Source organism: Phalaenopsis equestris, unplaced genomic scaffold (genome assembly GCF_001263595.1).
Source record: "Phalaenopsis equestris unplaced genomic scaffold, ASM126359v1 Scaffold198653, whole genome shotgun sequence".
Taxonomy (NCBI): domain Eukaryota; kingdom Viridiplantae; phylum Streptophyta; class Magnoliopsida; order Asparagales; family Orchidaceae; genus Phalaenopsis; species Phalaenopsis equestris.
In genome coordinates, this window is record NW_018218564.1 from 8,295 (window position 1) to 26,899 (window position 18,605).

An 18,605-nucleotide genomic window follows, 5' to 3' on the forward strand; every position below is an offset into this window, starting at 1 on the left:
TCTCACGTTTTCACCAAGGGTTGTTTCAAACACCTCTTCAAAAATTCGTCCAAATTCATTAAATCATCAAATAACTACTTCTGGCGCTTAAAGCGCGAGGTACTTAGTACTTAGATGCGACCTTCTCGGTTTTACTGGCGTTCACAATACTTTTGCACACCTTTTTCATTTTTGCTTCAAATTTAATCATTTTTCACTCCTTTTACTATTTTTCATCCATTTGATTATACTTGAAAGAAAAACACACAAATACCTTTCATTAAAGCGCAATATCTCAAAAATATGTATAAAAATGTGTACATAAAGACTATATATTTTAGGTGTATCAACTACCAACATGTTAAACAACTTGATTATTTAACTACTAATATGTAATTAATTTAACATTTTAACATATTAATTAATTTTTTTGGTTAATTATTGAAAATATTTAATTAATTAAGGTTTTGTTAAATTAAAATTTTAATTAATTTAAAATTTTTATTAGTTTATTAAAATTTTATAAATTAATCAAAATTTTAAATAAATAAATAAATAAATAAATAAATAAATAAATAAATAATTATAATTTTTATTAAGTTATTTAATATTTTATTTAAATATTTATATATTTAAGGATATGTTTAAATAATTTAAGTTTTAACTTTATTACTATTAACTAAATTAAATTATTAATAATTTATTTAAAATATTATTTGTTTAATTGATTAATTATTAAGTTAATTAAATAGATTTATTATTAAATTTAGTACTTATGAGTTAATTAAATTCATTTAGGTTCCATTTAAATAATTCATGATTTAATTAGATGATTATTAATTTAATTAAGTATTTTATTAATTGGTTTAATTTAATTATATTTATATGTCCATTCATTTATTAATGAGATAATTAATAAAATTTAAGAGTTAATTAGTGGATTAATGTCTTACTTTAGTTATATTAATTTCAACAAATAATGATTAAGCTCATTTAAGGTTTTAGGGCATAACTTTGAAAAATGCGTTTCTGAAACAACAAAAATAGAATTTGTTTTGTGTTTGATGTTTTGAAAACTCATTTTATATGTTTAAAATAATAATAATAATAATAAAAACAACAGATGAATAAGCAAACTTCATTTTTTTGTTTTTTTTTAAATAGAAGACATAAAGGGATCCCAAATTAGACCTTAATTAATTAACGATGAGGCAAATTTAAGAGATTTTCTTATATGATAACTTCTTACATCTATTATCACAATTTTCTAATTAAAAACTTGCCAATATTATCAAATATCATGTAATAAAACTTCACTTAATCTTAAATCCCATGTATGATTTAGTCTTAGTTGAACCTTACTAAGTTAGAAATAAAAGAGACCAATAAGAGCCATAAAATTACAATATCAAATAAATTAATTATCCACTTTAATACCAATTTAAGAAAGCATAAAACCAAGGAATCTAGTTAAAGTTAAGTTCTAGGAGGACATACATTTAACTAACAAGTATTGTTAGTAAAAAAATAAAAATTATTGTTATTACGTTAGAATATGAAAAAACATCTTTATCAAGTTTAAGGAATGAAACCCATCAACTCATCGAACAAGTGAGATAGCTCGATCAGGTCACTTCGGTCAAACAATCTAACCATATAATATAACATGACAGTTCACCCAAGATTGATGATCTTCACAACTCGACCACAATTGGATATGACTTGAAGACATCATTAAGGGAAAACTCCTCAAGGAAAATAGATAAACTCTATCAATTCACCTCATTACTGAATAGGCGGACAAGAATGATTACCATAAAGTGAAAAACCTAAGAATGAGTATTTATGAGTAATGGTGTTTAAGATGAGATATAATAAAATATTAACATTCATGTAGAAGAAGAAGAAGATAAAAATAATAGATAAAATATTCTTTAAATTATTTTACTTACATTCTCTGTACTCAAAATTCCTTTTACAACTCTTCTATTAGTGATATGAATCTGTGAATAAATCATAATCCAATAAATATAAAATTTATTTTATTTTTGAATCAATCCAATTTTACCAATCTTTCTCTTGATGCACAACAACCCACACTTATCTTTATTTTTAAAAATAAATTGAGCCAAAATTTTCACAAATTCACGACATTAGGGTAGTAAACAAACCAACAATGAGCTGTTGAGCACTTGTTTATGCTTGGCTAGTTTAAAATTTTTTATATTCAAAATTAGCTTGTGTTCTAATTTGTTGTGAAATTTATGATTGTGTTTGATTCAGTTTATTTTAATGGCTTAAATTATGTTTTAATCTTGAAATATCTCGATATTAACTAAAAAAGTCATGTTTCATGATTAAGCTCGAAATATGAAATAAATTCAATATATTTTGAAGCATCATATAGTGTTTAACTATTAATAAAAAATCTAACGATATTATATTTTCTTACTTGAATGCATAACAATGACATTCTGACAAGTGCAAAATAATATCAAAAATGATGGAGGGTCGCATTCATCGTTGTCAATCATTCTTGGGCAAGAAAAAAAATGAGGATTCATGAGTGTTGTAAAGGACAATAATTTTTCTAGTCATCGTGACATCACGTTAATGCAGTCATTGTTCAGCTTATCACTCATAATATTTAGAATTATATTAATAAAGGGCAATTTCAAAAACATAATAGAATGATTTATAAGGAAATTCGTAATACTTCAATGTGATATTTGATTAATCTTCTTCCATTAAGGTGCTTAAAATTTAAAAATATCTGCATTTTATTTACACTAAACTTTAAAACATCGAAACAATTAAAAAAATCCTTGAAAACAACAACAATATCACGCCAATCTGTTCAAACTATTAGAATTGAGCTGAATATCATTGCACAAATATTTTTGTCGCCCATTCAAAAAAAATAGCCAAAAGACTAGTCATGCTGGTCATCTCGAAACGCTAACAACAGCGGCTAGCATCAACCAGAACCAGACGCAGGCGCCGCCTAAAGCGAATCAAACCTTCCTCGCTTTGCGGCGGTACAGACCGGGTCAGCCGTACTGTTCGGTTTATCTCATCACCGCCTCATCAAAGCAGCTTGCTTCCCTACCCACCCCACTCACACTCTCTTAATTTCCCATTTTTTCTTCTTAACCGGAATAGCCGTAACCCCCCGGTCTCGGCATTGCTTCGACTCCACTCCTCTTTCTCTTTCTTCTTTAACTTCCTTACCATTAATTGGCGGAGAGCTAGCTTCAATGCGGAGCTATCGGCCTGCATTTCCCATTTAGAAAGTGAAGTCTACGTTAGGGTTCACTTTTCTCTTCTGGTGGCTTCTCTTCCTGTTTTTCTTTCCTTCGTTTCCTGTGCGAATCTTGATATCGGCAGCGGTGAGAATGCAGCATTGGCGGCCGGAGAGCGCGGTCATGACCTTCGATGAGGTCCCCATGGAGAGGAGCAAGAGCTTTGTCAAGGCTCTTCAGGTGAAGTTCATCTGATGGTTATTTGGGTTCGAAATCTCTACTCAGCTTTTGGCTTGTATTTTGTGTTTCTGTGTTTTTGTTATGGAATTAGATAGGTTTTAGCAGATTTTTACGTTGCCCAGTGAGGTTCTATGTTCGTTTTCCAAGTGCTGCGAAGTAAATTCTTGTTTCTGAAAGTGTTTCTGTGTGATTCTAGCTTTTAGCAGCTTCTCTCTGTATTTACTGCATCCATGTGGGTTCAAAATTATTCCGAGATCGCTTGGAGGGTGAGAACTTGAAGAGTATCTTTGTTATTTTGGTGGGGTGTTGATCTTAGGGATGAGGCACTGTTATTATTATTATTATTTGTCTTGCAAGGATCTTTATCTTTATGTGGAAGAATTACGGCAGAACATTAGATTGACTTGTCAAACTTATTAGTGGTTGCTTACTTGAGTATTTAAAATTCAGGAGAATATTAAATATAGTGTAAATTAAATACAATGCATTTGGTTGGAACTAATTAAAAGAATCTAAAAATCGAATAAAAAATAAATAAAAGACAACACATGGCACAATAAAGATGGCCTCACAACAGGGGTGTTGGGTCTTGGAGTGACAATCAACGGAGGCTAGGGGAGGAGGCCACGACTTCACTAGGGCTTAGCAGTTGTTGTCGTGGGTGTAGAGTACTAAGGGGTGGTTGTGAGGGTGGCGTTCACATTGTTTGGTCTGAGACATTGTTAGGGTGGAGGCATTATCTAGATGGGTATAAGGTAGTCAGGTTTGTTGCCATTGTGGGTACAAGGATGCGTTTTTATTTTCGCAATCATAAGTCATTATTGTCATGCTTCAAGGTCAACGTGCTGTGCAAGGTAGCATGTTAGTGTGGGCTGCATCTGGAATACTTTGAATTTGCCCAATTTATGTGAAAAGAGAATTTGTTGAAATTGAACTATGTTTGTACTATAAACTCCTCCATAAAATAATTGTATTTATTTCTCTAAGAAAAATAACCTTAGTTTTCAAAACCCTTTTATTTAGTTTACTCTACACTTCTAATGCATTCAAACAAAGAACCCCTTAGGAAAAACAAAATATAACTGTCTCCTATTATAAGGCATTTTGTTATTTTAAATATTTTGTTTAATAAAATAAATATTGCTTATGTGATTTTCATGTAAGAAGTATTCACTTGGCAATACTATTATTTGCCTTATTTGAATATCATATGTATATGTGTCAGCGCTTGCCCTAATTGGATTATTCATAATATGTGTTCGAAGAATACTTTATTTAGAAGGCCCACTCTTAAAAGACTTGGCATGAACAATTCATTGTTTATTAGTTTTTACTATACTTAAATTTTTATTGTTATTATTTTGTTACATGCTTAAAATCATCTTTAGTAGGCGAGGCTTGTTAGAGACTTGAATTACTGGTGATGAGTGCAATTATATGTGATGAAGTATCTCTCTTCTAAGGGTGTCTATGCATTTCATTTTTGTATCTCACCTCTCCCTTCCTGTCTCCATCTCTCCATGACCTTTGTTTCTACTGGCCAACTTTCCCTCTCTTATTCCCATCTTTGGAGTGCTTCTAAGTTCTGATTGAAGTATTTACTTTACTTTGATTAATCAAGCTATTGAACCACTATCCATATCCTCATCAAATGGTATAATCACACAAACCTATCGCATTTTGGGCGTCTTTCTGTAAAAAGGTTTGTCTTTTATGAAAGATTTATGTTTGATTTATTTTGATTACTCTTCTATTACTTTTCATTTGCTGTCATTGCACATGCAAAGTCCTTGTATAAATAAAGGATGCTTGTAAGAAACTTAGAGTAATGATGACAAATATAATTATTTATTATGAATCATCTATCTCATAGAAGGTGACTGATCAATTCAATTTTTCTACATCACCTCTCTTTTTTACCACTCTTTCTTGTCCTATTTTCTCTTTTCAGTGTCATCATTAGAGTGAATCTAACACAAGCCCCTCTTCCCTTATTTCATTAATGTCATTTGACCACAACCTTCATTCTCATCAATTTATATAATAGCTAAATCAATTTTGTAGTTATTATTCTTCATAGGGTTTGATCGTTTTGTCCTTATGTTCAGTTTTTAGACTGTCCACTATTCTTTTTCTTTTTCATTACAAGTAATATAGTCGGCAAAGTTTAAATTCTTTTTTAGATTGAAAACAACCATCTCCATGAAAATGACGCATAAGGAAATCTAACTCTAGAAACACTTCTATGTTCAAACCAAAACTCTACCGTGCATTCAAAACTAACTTGGCCATTTTCTCTTTTCTCCCATTAACATTTTCCTCCAACTACCCTACTTGACCCAATCCAACTCAATGTAACCCACATCTAACTAGTTAATCGAAGCACTTGAGTACACCCTGCCCCTTTTGCTCCACTGAAATTTTTGGTTTTTTCTTTCTTTTTTTTGTTTTCATTTTCTTTGGAATTGAATGATTTTTTGATTTTATTGCTCTTCACTGGACCCTAAAAACTTCTATATTCGACAGTTTGGCTAATTCAATGACCTGCTTCTGATTTCTTCATAAATTGAAGCTTATAATTTACCCTCTGCTTTACTCGAACCAAACTATCCATCCCCCAACTGCATATTGTACTAGCCCATATCTCTATTAGAATCATTTTAACAATATCATCCCATTTGTTTTGTAATCTCATTCCTTTATTATGGGATTATCTTATTATAATAATTTTGAGACCCTTGATAAAATTTAAAATTTCTATTTCTTACATAAGTATTATGATCCCTAATATGAACTATGATGAGCCTTTTTTTGACAAGAGGCATAAAAACTTACTTTTACCTACTCCCATTATGATACTGATGGCTGCATTCACTTGCTTATCCTTATTGCAAACATCATATTATAATGACACCCTTACTTAATACCCATCAATTGAAAATTTTGGTGCAGCTTACACAAATTTTGTAAAATATCTGAAGGATAAGATGCCCCCTCTTCCCTCGTACCATAATTCACAATATGTTGATCCTCAATCTTTTAATGCATCCAGTTCATGGTATAAGCCCAACTATTTTATTACATCGCTAGTTGCATCTACATGAAAATTCTTTTCAGTTTCACAAACTCATTATATTCTGCTAGACCTAAAGTTCCACCAACCTCATTCACTCTTCTAGTCCCGCTATCTCAATCTACTTATGTAAAGAAGGACGATGATCAGTCACCTTTGCTTGAACTTATGCCTATGCTTAAGTGTAATAGTGTTGTTGCTGTTGAGCTTGATTTTGTGCCTGAAGATGAGGTTAAGCTGGAGCTTTAACGAGAGGTTTTAATAGTCTTATGTGGCATTTGTGTTTAGGAGCATCTTGCCATTGTTGTTGGTCTCTACTTGATACAAATGGAGGCACATGCTGTTTCCTAGCTTCTTATGTCATTGTCCATTCCATCACAGGATGAATTTATTTTTCCACTGCTGCCACCATCAAATTTTTATGTGGCATTTACATGAATACCTCCCAACTTATATGTAGTTACATATCTAACACCTAAACTTTACTTTTTTACATTTATACCACACAAATCTATCATATCACATAAAAAATACGAAATTTTAACTCTGAAAATGTAAAATACACCTTTTCATGCATAGGTGAGGTGGCATATATGTAAAAATTGAAGTTTAGCTATTAAATATGTAAATTGCTATACATGATATCATACTTAGTGGCATCGATCATGAAAATGGATTCTCCATCAACTGTTAAGGTTTCCATTTAAGCTGCTAGTCACTCTTTATAACATTGCTTACTTCATTATTACAGATAAATTTCATGCTTTCGCTGCCACTATAGTCATATTATCATAAGATCATTGCTCATGTTGTGCTTCGATACATGAAGTATGTTAATGTCACATCTGAAGCCCTTTGATTCTATATTGGATGTTGATTAAGACCAACTATTCATATTTTTAGGGAAAATTTTCTCACACCCGAAGAGAGTTGATGGAGGATACAAGCACTTAACGTATTGTAAAATATCTGGACATGTGAGCACCTATTGTATTGAGATTATTCATGTAATAAAGGTGTAATCAAATGTTGCTTTATTAGAGGATCTTTTCATAAAAGACTCGCCTTTTATGAAATCTCTGTAATTTACTGTCTTATTCTACATTTTCTTTTATAAAATATGTATGGTTTACTTTTTCGTATTCTACATTGATTACTTTCTTATGTTACTCTTCTTATGTTAATTCATCACATCACATGTTAATCCTTGTATAAAGAGAGAATGCTTGTGGGAAACTTGAATTAGTGATAATGAATACAACTATTTGAAAGTAATTATCTCTCGTAAGGTGTGATCGCCAACTTCAATTTCTCTCTCCCTCCTTCTGTCTTTCTCAGCCATTTTTCCCTGTTTTTCTCTTTCTTTGCTGATTTCCTCTTCTTTTGTTGTTGGCGCGCATCTAATATACATCTCTCATCCGTAGCAATCAAACTATTCAAGCACAATAATCATTTTCATCATATCTATTATTTGCTGGTTGTTTACTACTTTTCAAGTAAAGCTGCATTGAGATTTTGTCTCCTGACTTTAGTTCCAATGATAGAAGTGCAAAATTGCTTCCCATTCGGTGCAGGTTTGAGGGCAGATGTGAGCTTTGCTTCTTTCCTTTCCCAAAAAACCTGCATAGAGATTTTTTTGTATCCTAATTTTTTTTCTGGGCTGGCCCATTAACATATATATTGGGATTGTTCTTTGGGTTGTTCAGTTCGCAAATATGTATGTGTGTATGTGTATGTATCATTTGTACATACGTACGTACGTACATATGTTTTTATGTATTTTGAATAATAAAATTTTAAATGGCATTTCAATTTTATTTGCTGACATCTAGTAATTAGGCTACCTAAGAATAAAAAGATTAGTACAAAAGCTGAAAAAATTTGGATATGATTCTAAATAATTGCATATTTTTTAAGTATAACTATTTCATTTAATTGATAATGTTATTTGAATTTGTAAAACCCTTTTAAGTATAATAAAGCTGAACTCTTAAACATCGTGGCATATTTTGCTATAATGATTGATATTTCATCAGAAACTTTGAGTAATGCTCTTATGGGAGCACTTTTGGGATGGGTGGCCTATTGGGAAGTTATATATTTGGGATAAAATCTTGAGAGCATTAGATCAAAGCAGATAATGTCTCGAACGTTAAGATAATTTTAAATAATTGCAAATTTTTTAGGCATAACTATAAATAATCAAATAGCTTGATTTAATTAATAATTTTATTTGAATTTGTTAAATCCTTTAAATGTAATGAAACTGAACTATTGAACATCGAGACGTCTTTTGTTATAACGATTGATATTTCATCAAGAACTCTGAAGTAATGCTCTTATGGGAGCACTTTTGGGATGGGTGATCTATTGGAAAGTTACATCATTGGGACAAAATCGTGAAACCATCAAATCAAAGCATATACCATCTCGAACGGTAGGAGTTTGGGTTTTACAAATGGTATCAGAGCATTACATCAACCTGAAGATGGGAACTAAGTGTCTTATAGAACAAAACGCTGTGCCTTGGGAGACTACCATTGAACACAAAGTGATATGTGGTGGGAGCCACCTCTTGAATCTGTAAGGGCTAACTATAGGATCATATCTGCATTGAGACATTTTATGGTAACAGTTGGAATTTCATGGGAAACTCGAAAGTGAAGTGTGCCCTTATGGGTGCCCTGGAATGAGTGACCTATTGGAAAGTTAATCATTGGGAAGAAATTGCGAGGCCATTAGATCAAAATAGAAAATATACCTATGGGTGAGATTTTGGTTTTTTATAGAATAATGCTAGTATTTAGATAAAACTACTACCGAATAGCCCCTTAATTTGATATATATCTGTTGCAAATCATCTTGATCAGTTCTTTTCTTTCATTGGGATAGGGTTGTTGTAGGGATGATTTTTTATTTATTTAATTTTTATTGCATTTTTGTTTTCTTAGACTTTCTTTGGGGCGGCTTTTGCTTTTGTGTTTTCGTTGTTAAAAAATACTTTTTCAACCTTATTTGTATTATACTCTCTCAAACACAGCTTTTTAAGGCAAAATTTTGGAGTAATAGTGAGAAAAATGTGCCCTACTTTCAATTGACTTCTTCTCCAACCATAATAGCAGTCACCTACTTTCAATTGACTTCTTCTCCAACCATAATAGCAGTCAAAGAGTTGTCTCAGGGCGGCTCTCGCTACTTTCCATATATTGTTTTTTTCTAGTTGCTCTGCCTCTTCCCTCTTGCTAATTGTGCTATTTACCTTTTGATGAGCAGGAACTGAAGAACCTTAGACCTCAATTATACTCTGCTGCTGACTATTGCGAGAAGTCTTACCTTCACAATGAACAGAAACAAATGTATGTTTATTTTAATTGATTGGGTTTCTATTAAAACAACTGCTCATATTATTTGTGTATGGAATGCCATGTTTTGCACGTGGGTCATTGTTTTTATTAGTTTTTTTATCTATTTTGTTTTTGCTGTTATAATAGTTGTGCATTTGAAAGATTTTTTTTCTTCTTTCTTCCACATGTTCTAATGATTATATATATATATATATATATATATATATATATTTGGCACTGCAAATTTTCAATTTTCATTGTTTTGATATCATTTCTACTAGATAATTCTTTTGTGGCCTTGGGACTTATTTCAGCAAACACAACATGCATTAATGTGATTAGGGGAGTAAATATGTCGAGTTATCCTTGGCTTGAGTTTGAGCTCGAGCTCGAGCTTAATTATATGAGTTTGAGTTAATTCATGAGTCAACTCATTTATTATTAAGGAAAAATATTTTTTGTTTTAATCAATTATTGTAATAATTTGATAATAATAAAATGGGCAATTAGAAGAGAAATAATGATAAATCTTTTGATATAACAATAATAATAATTAAATCTTTTTAATATTTTATTCTAAAACTTCTAAAATTTATTTTATTTTCAGTTCATTTTATATTAATATTTTTTTAAAGGAGCCGGCTGATTAGCTAACAGTCGAGTTGGGGCTGGCTTATATTCGTCTTGTTAATGAGTAGTTTATCAAGCCGATCCAGAGCTGGCTCACGAGTTGGCTTTGCTCAGTTACACCCATAATGTTGATTATGATATGTATTATCAATTCTGTGACTTCTTTTGGACATTGAAAATTGTTCAAAAATAACAAAGCATTTACTCGGTCTGCTACCGACTTGTAGTTTTTTTTGAATTAGTGGATTGTTATTAACAAATATAATTTTTTTGTGCTTATTTATGTTACTAAACATTATTCTTAGAAACAGGGTTTATAGGTGCATAATATAATTGCACACAAAAAATTTCAAAGTTCTTCGAGAGAGAGAACTATTTTATTCTCCCTTTTTTTTAGTGCGGAGTGCAGTGTTTCTCAGCTGTGTCCATGCCGTCAGTGTACAAATCTTCAGCCCTATAAATCTTTATCCCTCTACAACTAGCTATTTTTTTTCTATAGTGATTGTGGGTATGGAATAAAAAGAATAAATGGAGCAGAATGCATTGAGCTCATACTGCTCATTAAGGAGTTGTGCAGTGCCAAACATATCTCAGACACGAACATGCGCTCAACAAAAATTAAACACAGCGTCTATGGGTTCGATTTAAATAATATTAAAAAACACATATCCTATTTTATAGTGAAATTTTTTTAGAAAATATTTTTTAAACATAAAAAAACATATTTGGTGTATTTTTTATAATTAAAATAAAAAATTGATTATTTATTTTTTATTTAAAAATTAAAATTAATGTTATTAATTTTTTATTTTTTTATTATTCTGAATAACACTGCCATTGTTAGGTCCCAAGCCCAGGATGTGAAAAGTGGAAGGTTGCGTTAGGTAATTGACAACCAACATAAAATTTTGTCAAAAAAATCATGAAATTAATCATTTTGATTATTGTGTAAATACTAGGGCGTCCTCAAGAAGCGACACGCTGTATGATGTGAATATAATGAAAAGTGTGCAAGGGCCGCTACACCGACGTTCTGGTTGTAGTGTTAAATGAGCAAGGGCTCCCACGTTACGGATGAATGCGTGTAAAAAATTTAGTTCATGAAACTAATATTAGGATAGAATCTTCGAATATTGCTACTCTCACTGGTAAAATTAATGAAATTAGTTAATATCATGATTCATATAAGGATAAATCTCTTATGTATGAAAGAAACTAAATGGGTTGGAGAAAAGGCTACGGAGATTGATAACTTAGGCTTTAAACATTGGTATTCAGGTAAAAGTCACACTAGAAATTGTGTAGGTGTAATTATAGATAAGAGTTTGAAAGATAATGTTGTAGAAATTAATAGAATTGGAGATAAAATTATAACCCTTAAGATTATTGTTGATTATAAGATTTTTAATATTATAAGTGCTTATGCTCCGCAAGTAGGTTTAGATATAGGTTCTAAAGATAAATTGTGGAATGACTTAGAAAACTTAATAAAACTGATATCTCTTGAAGAATGAATTTTTATTGGAGGAGATTTAAATCAACATGTCGGTAGAGTGGTAGAAGATTTTAGAAATATTTATGGTGGCTACGGTTGTGGAGTGATTAATGAAGAAGGTAGAGCCATATTAGATTTTATTTTAGCGTATGATTTGTTATTGCTAATAATATGAATGGATCTAATAAAACATAAAGTGATTATTTTGCTTTTGAGAAGAACATATCATCGGGAATATAAAGATTATAAGGTTATTTCAAGTGAAAATTTAAGTACTCAACTTTAATTATTAGTTCTAGATTTTAAGATAAATAGTTGTAAAATTAAAAATACTTGGAATATTTTCGTATGGGGTATCTAAAAGACACAAATAACATTATTTTTATGAGTAAAAGTCATGATTGGGAATGTTCATGAAGCAGCAAATTCTATGTTGGATAAAATAACAAACACTATTCAACAATTGACAAAAATGGTACTTGAGAATCTAAGGAAAAAGTTTCTATAATTAAAAATAGTTGGCAGTGGAATAATAATGTGCAAGAAAAGACAAAATATAAGAAGTTATGTCACAAAAATTGGTTTAAATGTAAAAGCTTAGAGAACTGGAAAAAATATCAAATGACATGTTGAGAGTCTAAGAGAACAATCTGTGACGCTAAAAATTCTGCTTTTAGTGATCTTTATAATAGATTAGATACTAAGGATGGGGAAAAATATATGTATAAACTAGTCAAACAAGGAGAAAATAAAAGTAAAGATTTAACTCAAGTGTATTAAAAATGAAAATCAAAATGTGCTTTTCTAAAATAAAGATATTTAACATAGTTGGGTGAGTTATTTTGATAAACTTTTTAATGAAGTTTTTGAAAATACAATCGGCCCAAGTGATTTTAATATCGTTAATAATAATAAAACGTTTCTTTTTTACCGTTGCATTAGTAAAAAAGAAGTTGACGATGTTTTAAAGAAAACTAAGAGTGAAAGGTCTGTAGGACCCGATAATATCCCAATTGAAGTGTGGAGATATATAGGAGATTTGGGAGTTTCTTGGCTTGCTAAACTTCTTAATATTAATTATTTTAAAAACAAAAGATGCCCGAGGAGTGGAGGAAAAGTATTTTGGTAGATTCTTGTGCAAATATGAGACACTTCTATTATTAAAAATATAAGACACTTCTATCATTAAAAATATAAGACACGAACACACGTCATACACGGTATTATAATAAAAATTATTAATATTATTACTATATTATTATTAATAACTAAATAAACAAAATATTAAGAATAATACGAAAACAACAACAACAAACCTTTATTCCACTAAGTGGGGCTGGCTAAATGAATCCTTTTTCTCCATTGCGTCCTATTGAGCGTCATATTTTCATTTAATTCTAATAAATTAAGATCATTTTTTATACAATATGCCCTAGATTTCTAGGTCTACCTCTGCCTTACTTAACATAAGTTGAATCTAAAATATCTACTTTTCTAATCGGATCATCGGATGGTTGACGTTTAATGTGACCAAACCATCTAAGACGACTCTTTCTAATTTGCACAAGAATCTACCAAAATATTTGTCTAAATTCTTGTATAAATTCTTGTCCAAGAAATTTTCGTAGACCCGATGGTTGATTATTATTGTTCAAATTATTTAGGTTTGAGGTTAGTTTTGATTCTTTTATTTATTATTTATTTATTTTATTAAAGAAAAGCTCTTATTTGATTTGGTTTGAAATTTTCTAATTTTTATATATTTTTGTTAATTTTTAAAAATTTTATTAATTTTTATTGAATTTTTGAATTAAATCTCTTTGTATGCTTTTTAAGACGTATATCAAGATTTAATGTTATTAAAGTTCATAAAATTCAACAATTCACTTAGAAAAAATGAATATAATTTTTATAAACTCAATTATGATTATTTATTGAATTTTTATGAATTATTTTGTTGACAATTTAGTGATTTAGGGTTTTGAATATTCTGATTTAAATGACTTCAAAATACTTGAAATGATTTTTGGTGTTTCATATTGAGTTAACAACATTTCTGTAAAAGTTTTATGAATTTTTGAATTTTATTTGATTTAATAGAATTTTTTTGATTTTTCGGTTATTTTTATTAAAAAATTCATAATAAATCAAATTGATCTCCAAAATACTTGAAATCTTATAGAGATGTTTAAAATAAGATTCCAAACAGTCTCAAAATTTTTCAAGTTATTTTGAGTTCATTTCAGATTTTTTATGAATTAGTGAATTTATTAATAAATTTATTGTCAAAAAATTATGAGAAATTATTAAATTGAAATGATTTTTATATATTTCAGTTCCTTTTAATTCAATTAACCTATGGGTAAAAACCTCATTTAATTTAGAGTTCTAGAAATAAAGTTACTCAATTTTTATTAAGAAGGGTATATTTGTAAATACCTTTTTTACACTCAAACAACTTTTATTCTGATTAGAAAATAATTTTTGAAAGTTCTTCAGTTATTTGACAGTTTGATTCAATTTGTTGTGTTTTACCACTTTTATATCTTTCATTAAGGGAGTGAAAATGACAAAACTACCCTAAATTACTACCCAAACTACCAAAGTCTACTATATTTCTGTTGATTAATGTATTAATCTCTTTTAGAATCCGATTAATCATTTTTTTTTAAAGTTCATTTGTTTAACTTTGATATTTAAGGTAAGAAAGGGTATTTATGTAATTTTGGGAAAATTGCCTATGTACCCTAACTTGCATTTTTTAAATGATTTTTTTGCTGAATTTTCAATTTATCAATTTCCAATTTTTCAAAGTTCAAATGTCTGATTTTACTATGGTAAATGTGGATTTATTGAATTAAAAGTTAAGAGAGGGTAGAAAATTACAAATCTACCAAATTTATTAATCCAATCAAAGATTTGATCAAACAAAAATGTTTTAAATATTTTACCGATATTATCATGAAATTTTCTCCATTTAATTATTTGTTTTAAATCAATTTTGGAATAAAAGGGTTAAAGATGTGCTTAAAGAATTTACAAATGCACCATCTTTAAAAGAAATGGAATAAACAACTTTTAAACCACATGAAATCACTGTTTAATTGAATGAAATATTCACTCACATGATTCTTGAATTTTGTGAATGTTTTTTTATAATTTTTCAACTTGTCTTTTATTTTTTGTATTTATTCTTTTCGATAAATGCCAAATTACGAAGAAATTCATGTTTCCCAATCATTAGAAGACTGGAGCCGCATAATAAGATCACAAGATTTAATCCATTGCATTTTTATGACATTTTGAGTTATTTTTTAATTTTTTATGAATTAATTCATTTTTATTCATTTAAAAATTATTTGTTGACATTTCGACTTGATTTTATTTTTCATTAATTCTTCTCATTTTTCCGAATCCAAAACATTCTATTTCATGTTTTTATCATTTTTCTTTGATTTATTATGATTTTTTTATTTTGTAAAAAAATATTAATTCCTTTAAATTTAAATTTTCTATTTAAAACAGCCGCCGCATGTCGCATTCTCATAAGCCGCTGCCATCTACGTGTCTCTTCTCTGTTTGGCACCAATCATTTTGATATGGATCCACCATCCTGCCATCAAGAAACAATCTAGACTGTCCAATTTAGTAAAGATGTAATGGACGGTGTCGATTCATCATCCCAATCGGGCCATTAACCGAAAACCGTCCACACTAAATACATGGATCTCACTCAATTCTTGGCGGATTTGAGCAATTCAAAAACCAAAATGATCATTTCGAAGAGCTTTATAATCTTAACGACTATGATCTAAAATTCAAAAGCTCATTTCACTAAGCTTGAAAACCAAAAGAAATCATACTTTAAAATGAATTTACCTCGATATGAAAGATGTTTTTTTGATCCAAGTCGTCGAGTAGCTTTCTAGAAACCTAAATAAGCTCATCGAAGTGTTCTTGCAAGATTTCGATCAACTCACTCTCCTATGGAAAAGATAAAGGTTACTTTGAAAATCAACTCTAATTAAATAAGGGAAAGTTGAACTTTGGTAGGGAATTTTGGGTTATGGATGGTTTAACCTAAGTTTGATGGGTATTCATAGGTTGGGGTGAAGAGGTAAGGCTAGCCTCACCATTGGTCCATTCTAATTGCCTTGGATCAGTGAGGTTGCTGGTCAATTCTTGGTGGCAAATAGTGCTTCAAGAAATGTCCATGGCTTGTCATGGAAGTTTCAAAATGGCCTAAGCTTGGGTTAGGCTTCCCTTGGTCTGAAGTGGGAGTTGGATTTCAGTTGATGGGAGTTTTGATATGAACCAATAAGCTTCTAACAAGTGTAGGGAAGTTAGATCAATAATTGGAGCTTTAATGGAAGTAGGTTTCCATTGGCTCAAATTGCTTCAATTTCAAGGATTTAGCATGATGATTAAAAGCCATATTTGGGTGAACTTTGGGTTTGGAAAGAGAACCAATAGAAGGCTCCGAAGTTTGGTTAAAGGTTTGAAAAGATCTATCATGTGAGGCGTATCTGTGTGTGGCTGCAAATTTTGGTGTTTTAATAATTTTTTATTTGAAAATTATTAAGTTTTAAAATTTTAGAGAAAAATATATGTAGTTTTTAAATTTTTTTATGAACATGTAATAAAATTTTGATATTTTTTAAAATTATTTTTAATTAAAATGAGTTAAATGGAATTATTTTAAATGATATGTAAAATAATGAATTTGGTGCTATTTTAGAAAAAAAATATTTTCTTTTCTTATTTTTCAAAATTTTAATGATTATATTTAATATTTTTTTTATTTTTGAAACATTCTCATATTTTTTTAAAGTTGATATCTTTTTTTTCCAATTTATTGATTTATTTTGAAAAAAAATATCCTTTATGAATTTTGAAAAATTTTCAAAAACTTGTTTATTGATCTTTATTATGTTGATCTCAATTTCAAATGATTTAATGATCTTTAGTAAATTTCTTTTCATTTATTTATTTTATAGTTAAAATAGAATTTTAATGATTTATTATTTATTTATTCTTTAAGGGGATAATCTCCTTTTTTTTAGCTTAAGGTGTACTTCATAATCAAATGATTCTCCAAAGGCTAAAAGAGGAGCCATCAAAAAGTGAGTGGAGGTGAGTGAAGTGCCCCAAAGAAAGAACCACAAGTAGACCTAATTCTCTAAGCTCAAATTCCTAAGGCATTTCAAACCTATAGGAACTCAACCTGAGCTTCAATAATTTGACCTCAATCAACTCTACCAAAGTTTAAGGATTCAAGGTGAAATACATAAAACCATAAGGAGTCAAAAAATAGTTCAAATTTCTAGTTGGTATGGGTCCCAACATTAGTCCTCTAAGCAAAATCACTATGAAATCCTATTGCTAAAACCATTAAGTTCTAGAGAGAGAAAGAGAAAGACCTCAAAAAAATGAGGTCAACACACACTTATCCGTGAGAGAGATCATTCTCCTAGTTGTGTAATCTGATTTGTTATGCTCAAATCCATGACACTTGAAACACTTACTGGTTGAGACGAATTTGGGAATGCATATTAGTTACACCTATTCTCCACTCTGACCTAGTGTCTCCTTAGGTGGGTCGGCTTGAATGTTCCTCTGGGTGTACTCTGCTGTAAGATCCTGAGATTGAACCTTGCCTGTATGATGCGGTGGGCGTTCAGTGATGCGGTATCTTTACTTTTGAAGTTGGGGTCTCAACATCTAATCTGTAGTGAGCTGGTAGGTACCGTCGCTGCATCTCCCATTTTATTTTAGAGCAAGTAGTGATCTTGTTTTTTCTTTTACGCTGGCATAGGTGTTTCAAATCTTCCTACTAAAATAATATACTTTTCCTTAGCTTTTTGGCAGCTAGTTTTACCGTTATGTTCAGTGGGACTTCCTGGTACTAAAAAAAAGTTTCATGGTCTCAAGCCCCTCGTGAATTTGTTCGGATCCAAGTGGTTGTCAAAATATGTCAAATCCACTGTTATTTCAAAATTTTGCTTTCTCAGATATTTCAGGTAAAATATTCGAGGTAGAGGTTTTTCATTCCTAAAATTCGCATGGTGGAAAAGATTCATTCCATTCCGTCGCAAAACACTGTTGTAGCTACGAGTGACCCTTCCAGATTGCCTCCTCTCGAAGGCGACAAATCTTCGTTGCAGTTGGAGGATTTTTGCTGCACATCCTCCAAAGAAGGTTCCTAGACATCTTTTTGTAGATTTTTCATAAACGGAATCTTGACATTTTCTCCCATTCCGATCTTCGACAATTATCTTTTTGCAGGTGCGGCTAGGGTTTTGGGTGTAGGTGGTGGAATGGGGTATGTAGAGTGGAGGGAAAATAAATATTTTGGGTGGTGATATGGTGGGATGCTATAAACTTTTGGATATGACTAGGGTAAGATTAACTTTGATACAAATGATACCAGAGTTAATCCAAATTACAATAGGAAAATCAATATTTTTATTGAAAGTTAGACGGTTACAACTAATACACTTGAAAGGGAAATTTCAACACGAAACCCGAAAATCTGAAATAGCACCATACACGACACAAACAAATAAAATTGTATGCAAGGTGGGGGGGGGGGGGGGTGGGTT

General features: G+C 30.4%; 1 protein-coding gene across 1 annotated transcript in view; it reads left to right on the forward strand.

Moving 5' to 3' along the window:
• The first annotated feature begins 2,989 nt into the window (after positions 1 to 2,989).
• Positions 2,990 to 18,605, forward strand: part of LOC110035632 (protein ABIL1) — a 63,100-nt gene continuing 47,484 nt past the window's right edge. Inside the window, exons 1-2 of the mRNA XM_020739893.1 lie at positions 2,990 to 3,461; positions 9,808 to 9,890. Coding sequence (XP_020595552.1) covers positions 3,375 to 3,461; positions 9,808 to 9,890 — 170 coding nt within the window. The 5' untranslated portion in view covers positions 2,990 to 3,374. The remainder of the gene's footprint in view (positions 3,462 to 9,807; positions 9,891 to 18,605) is intronic.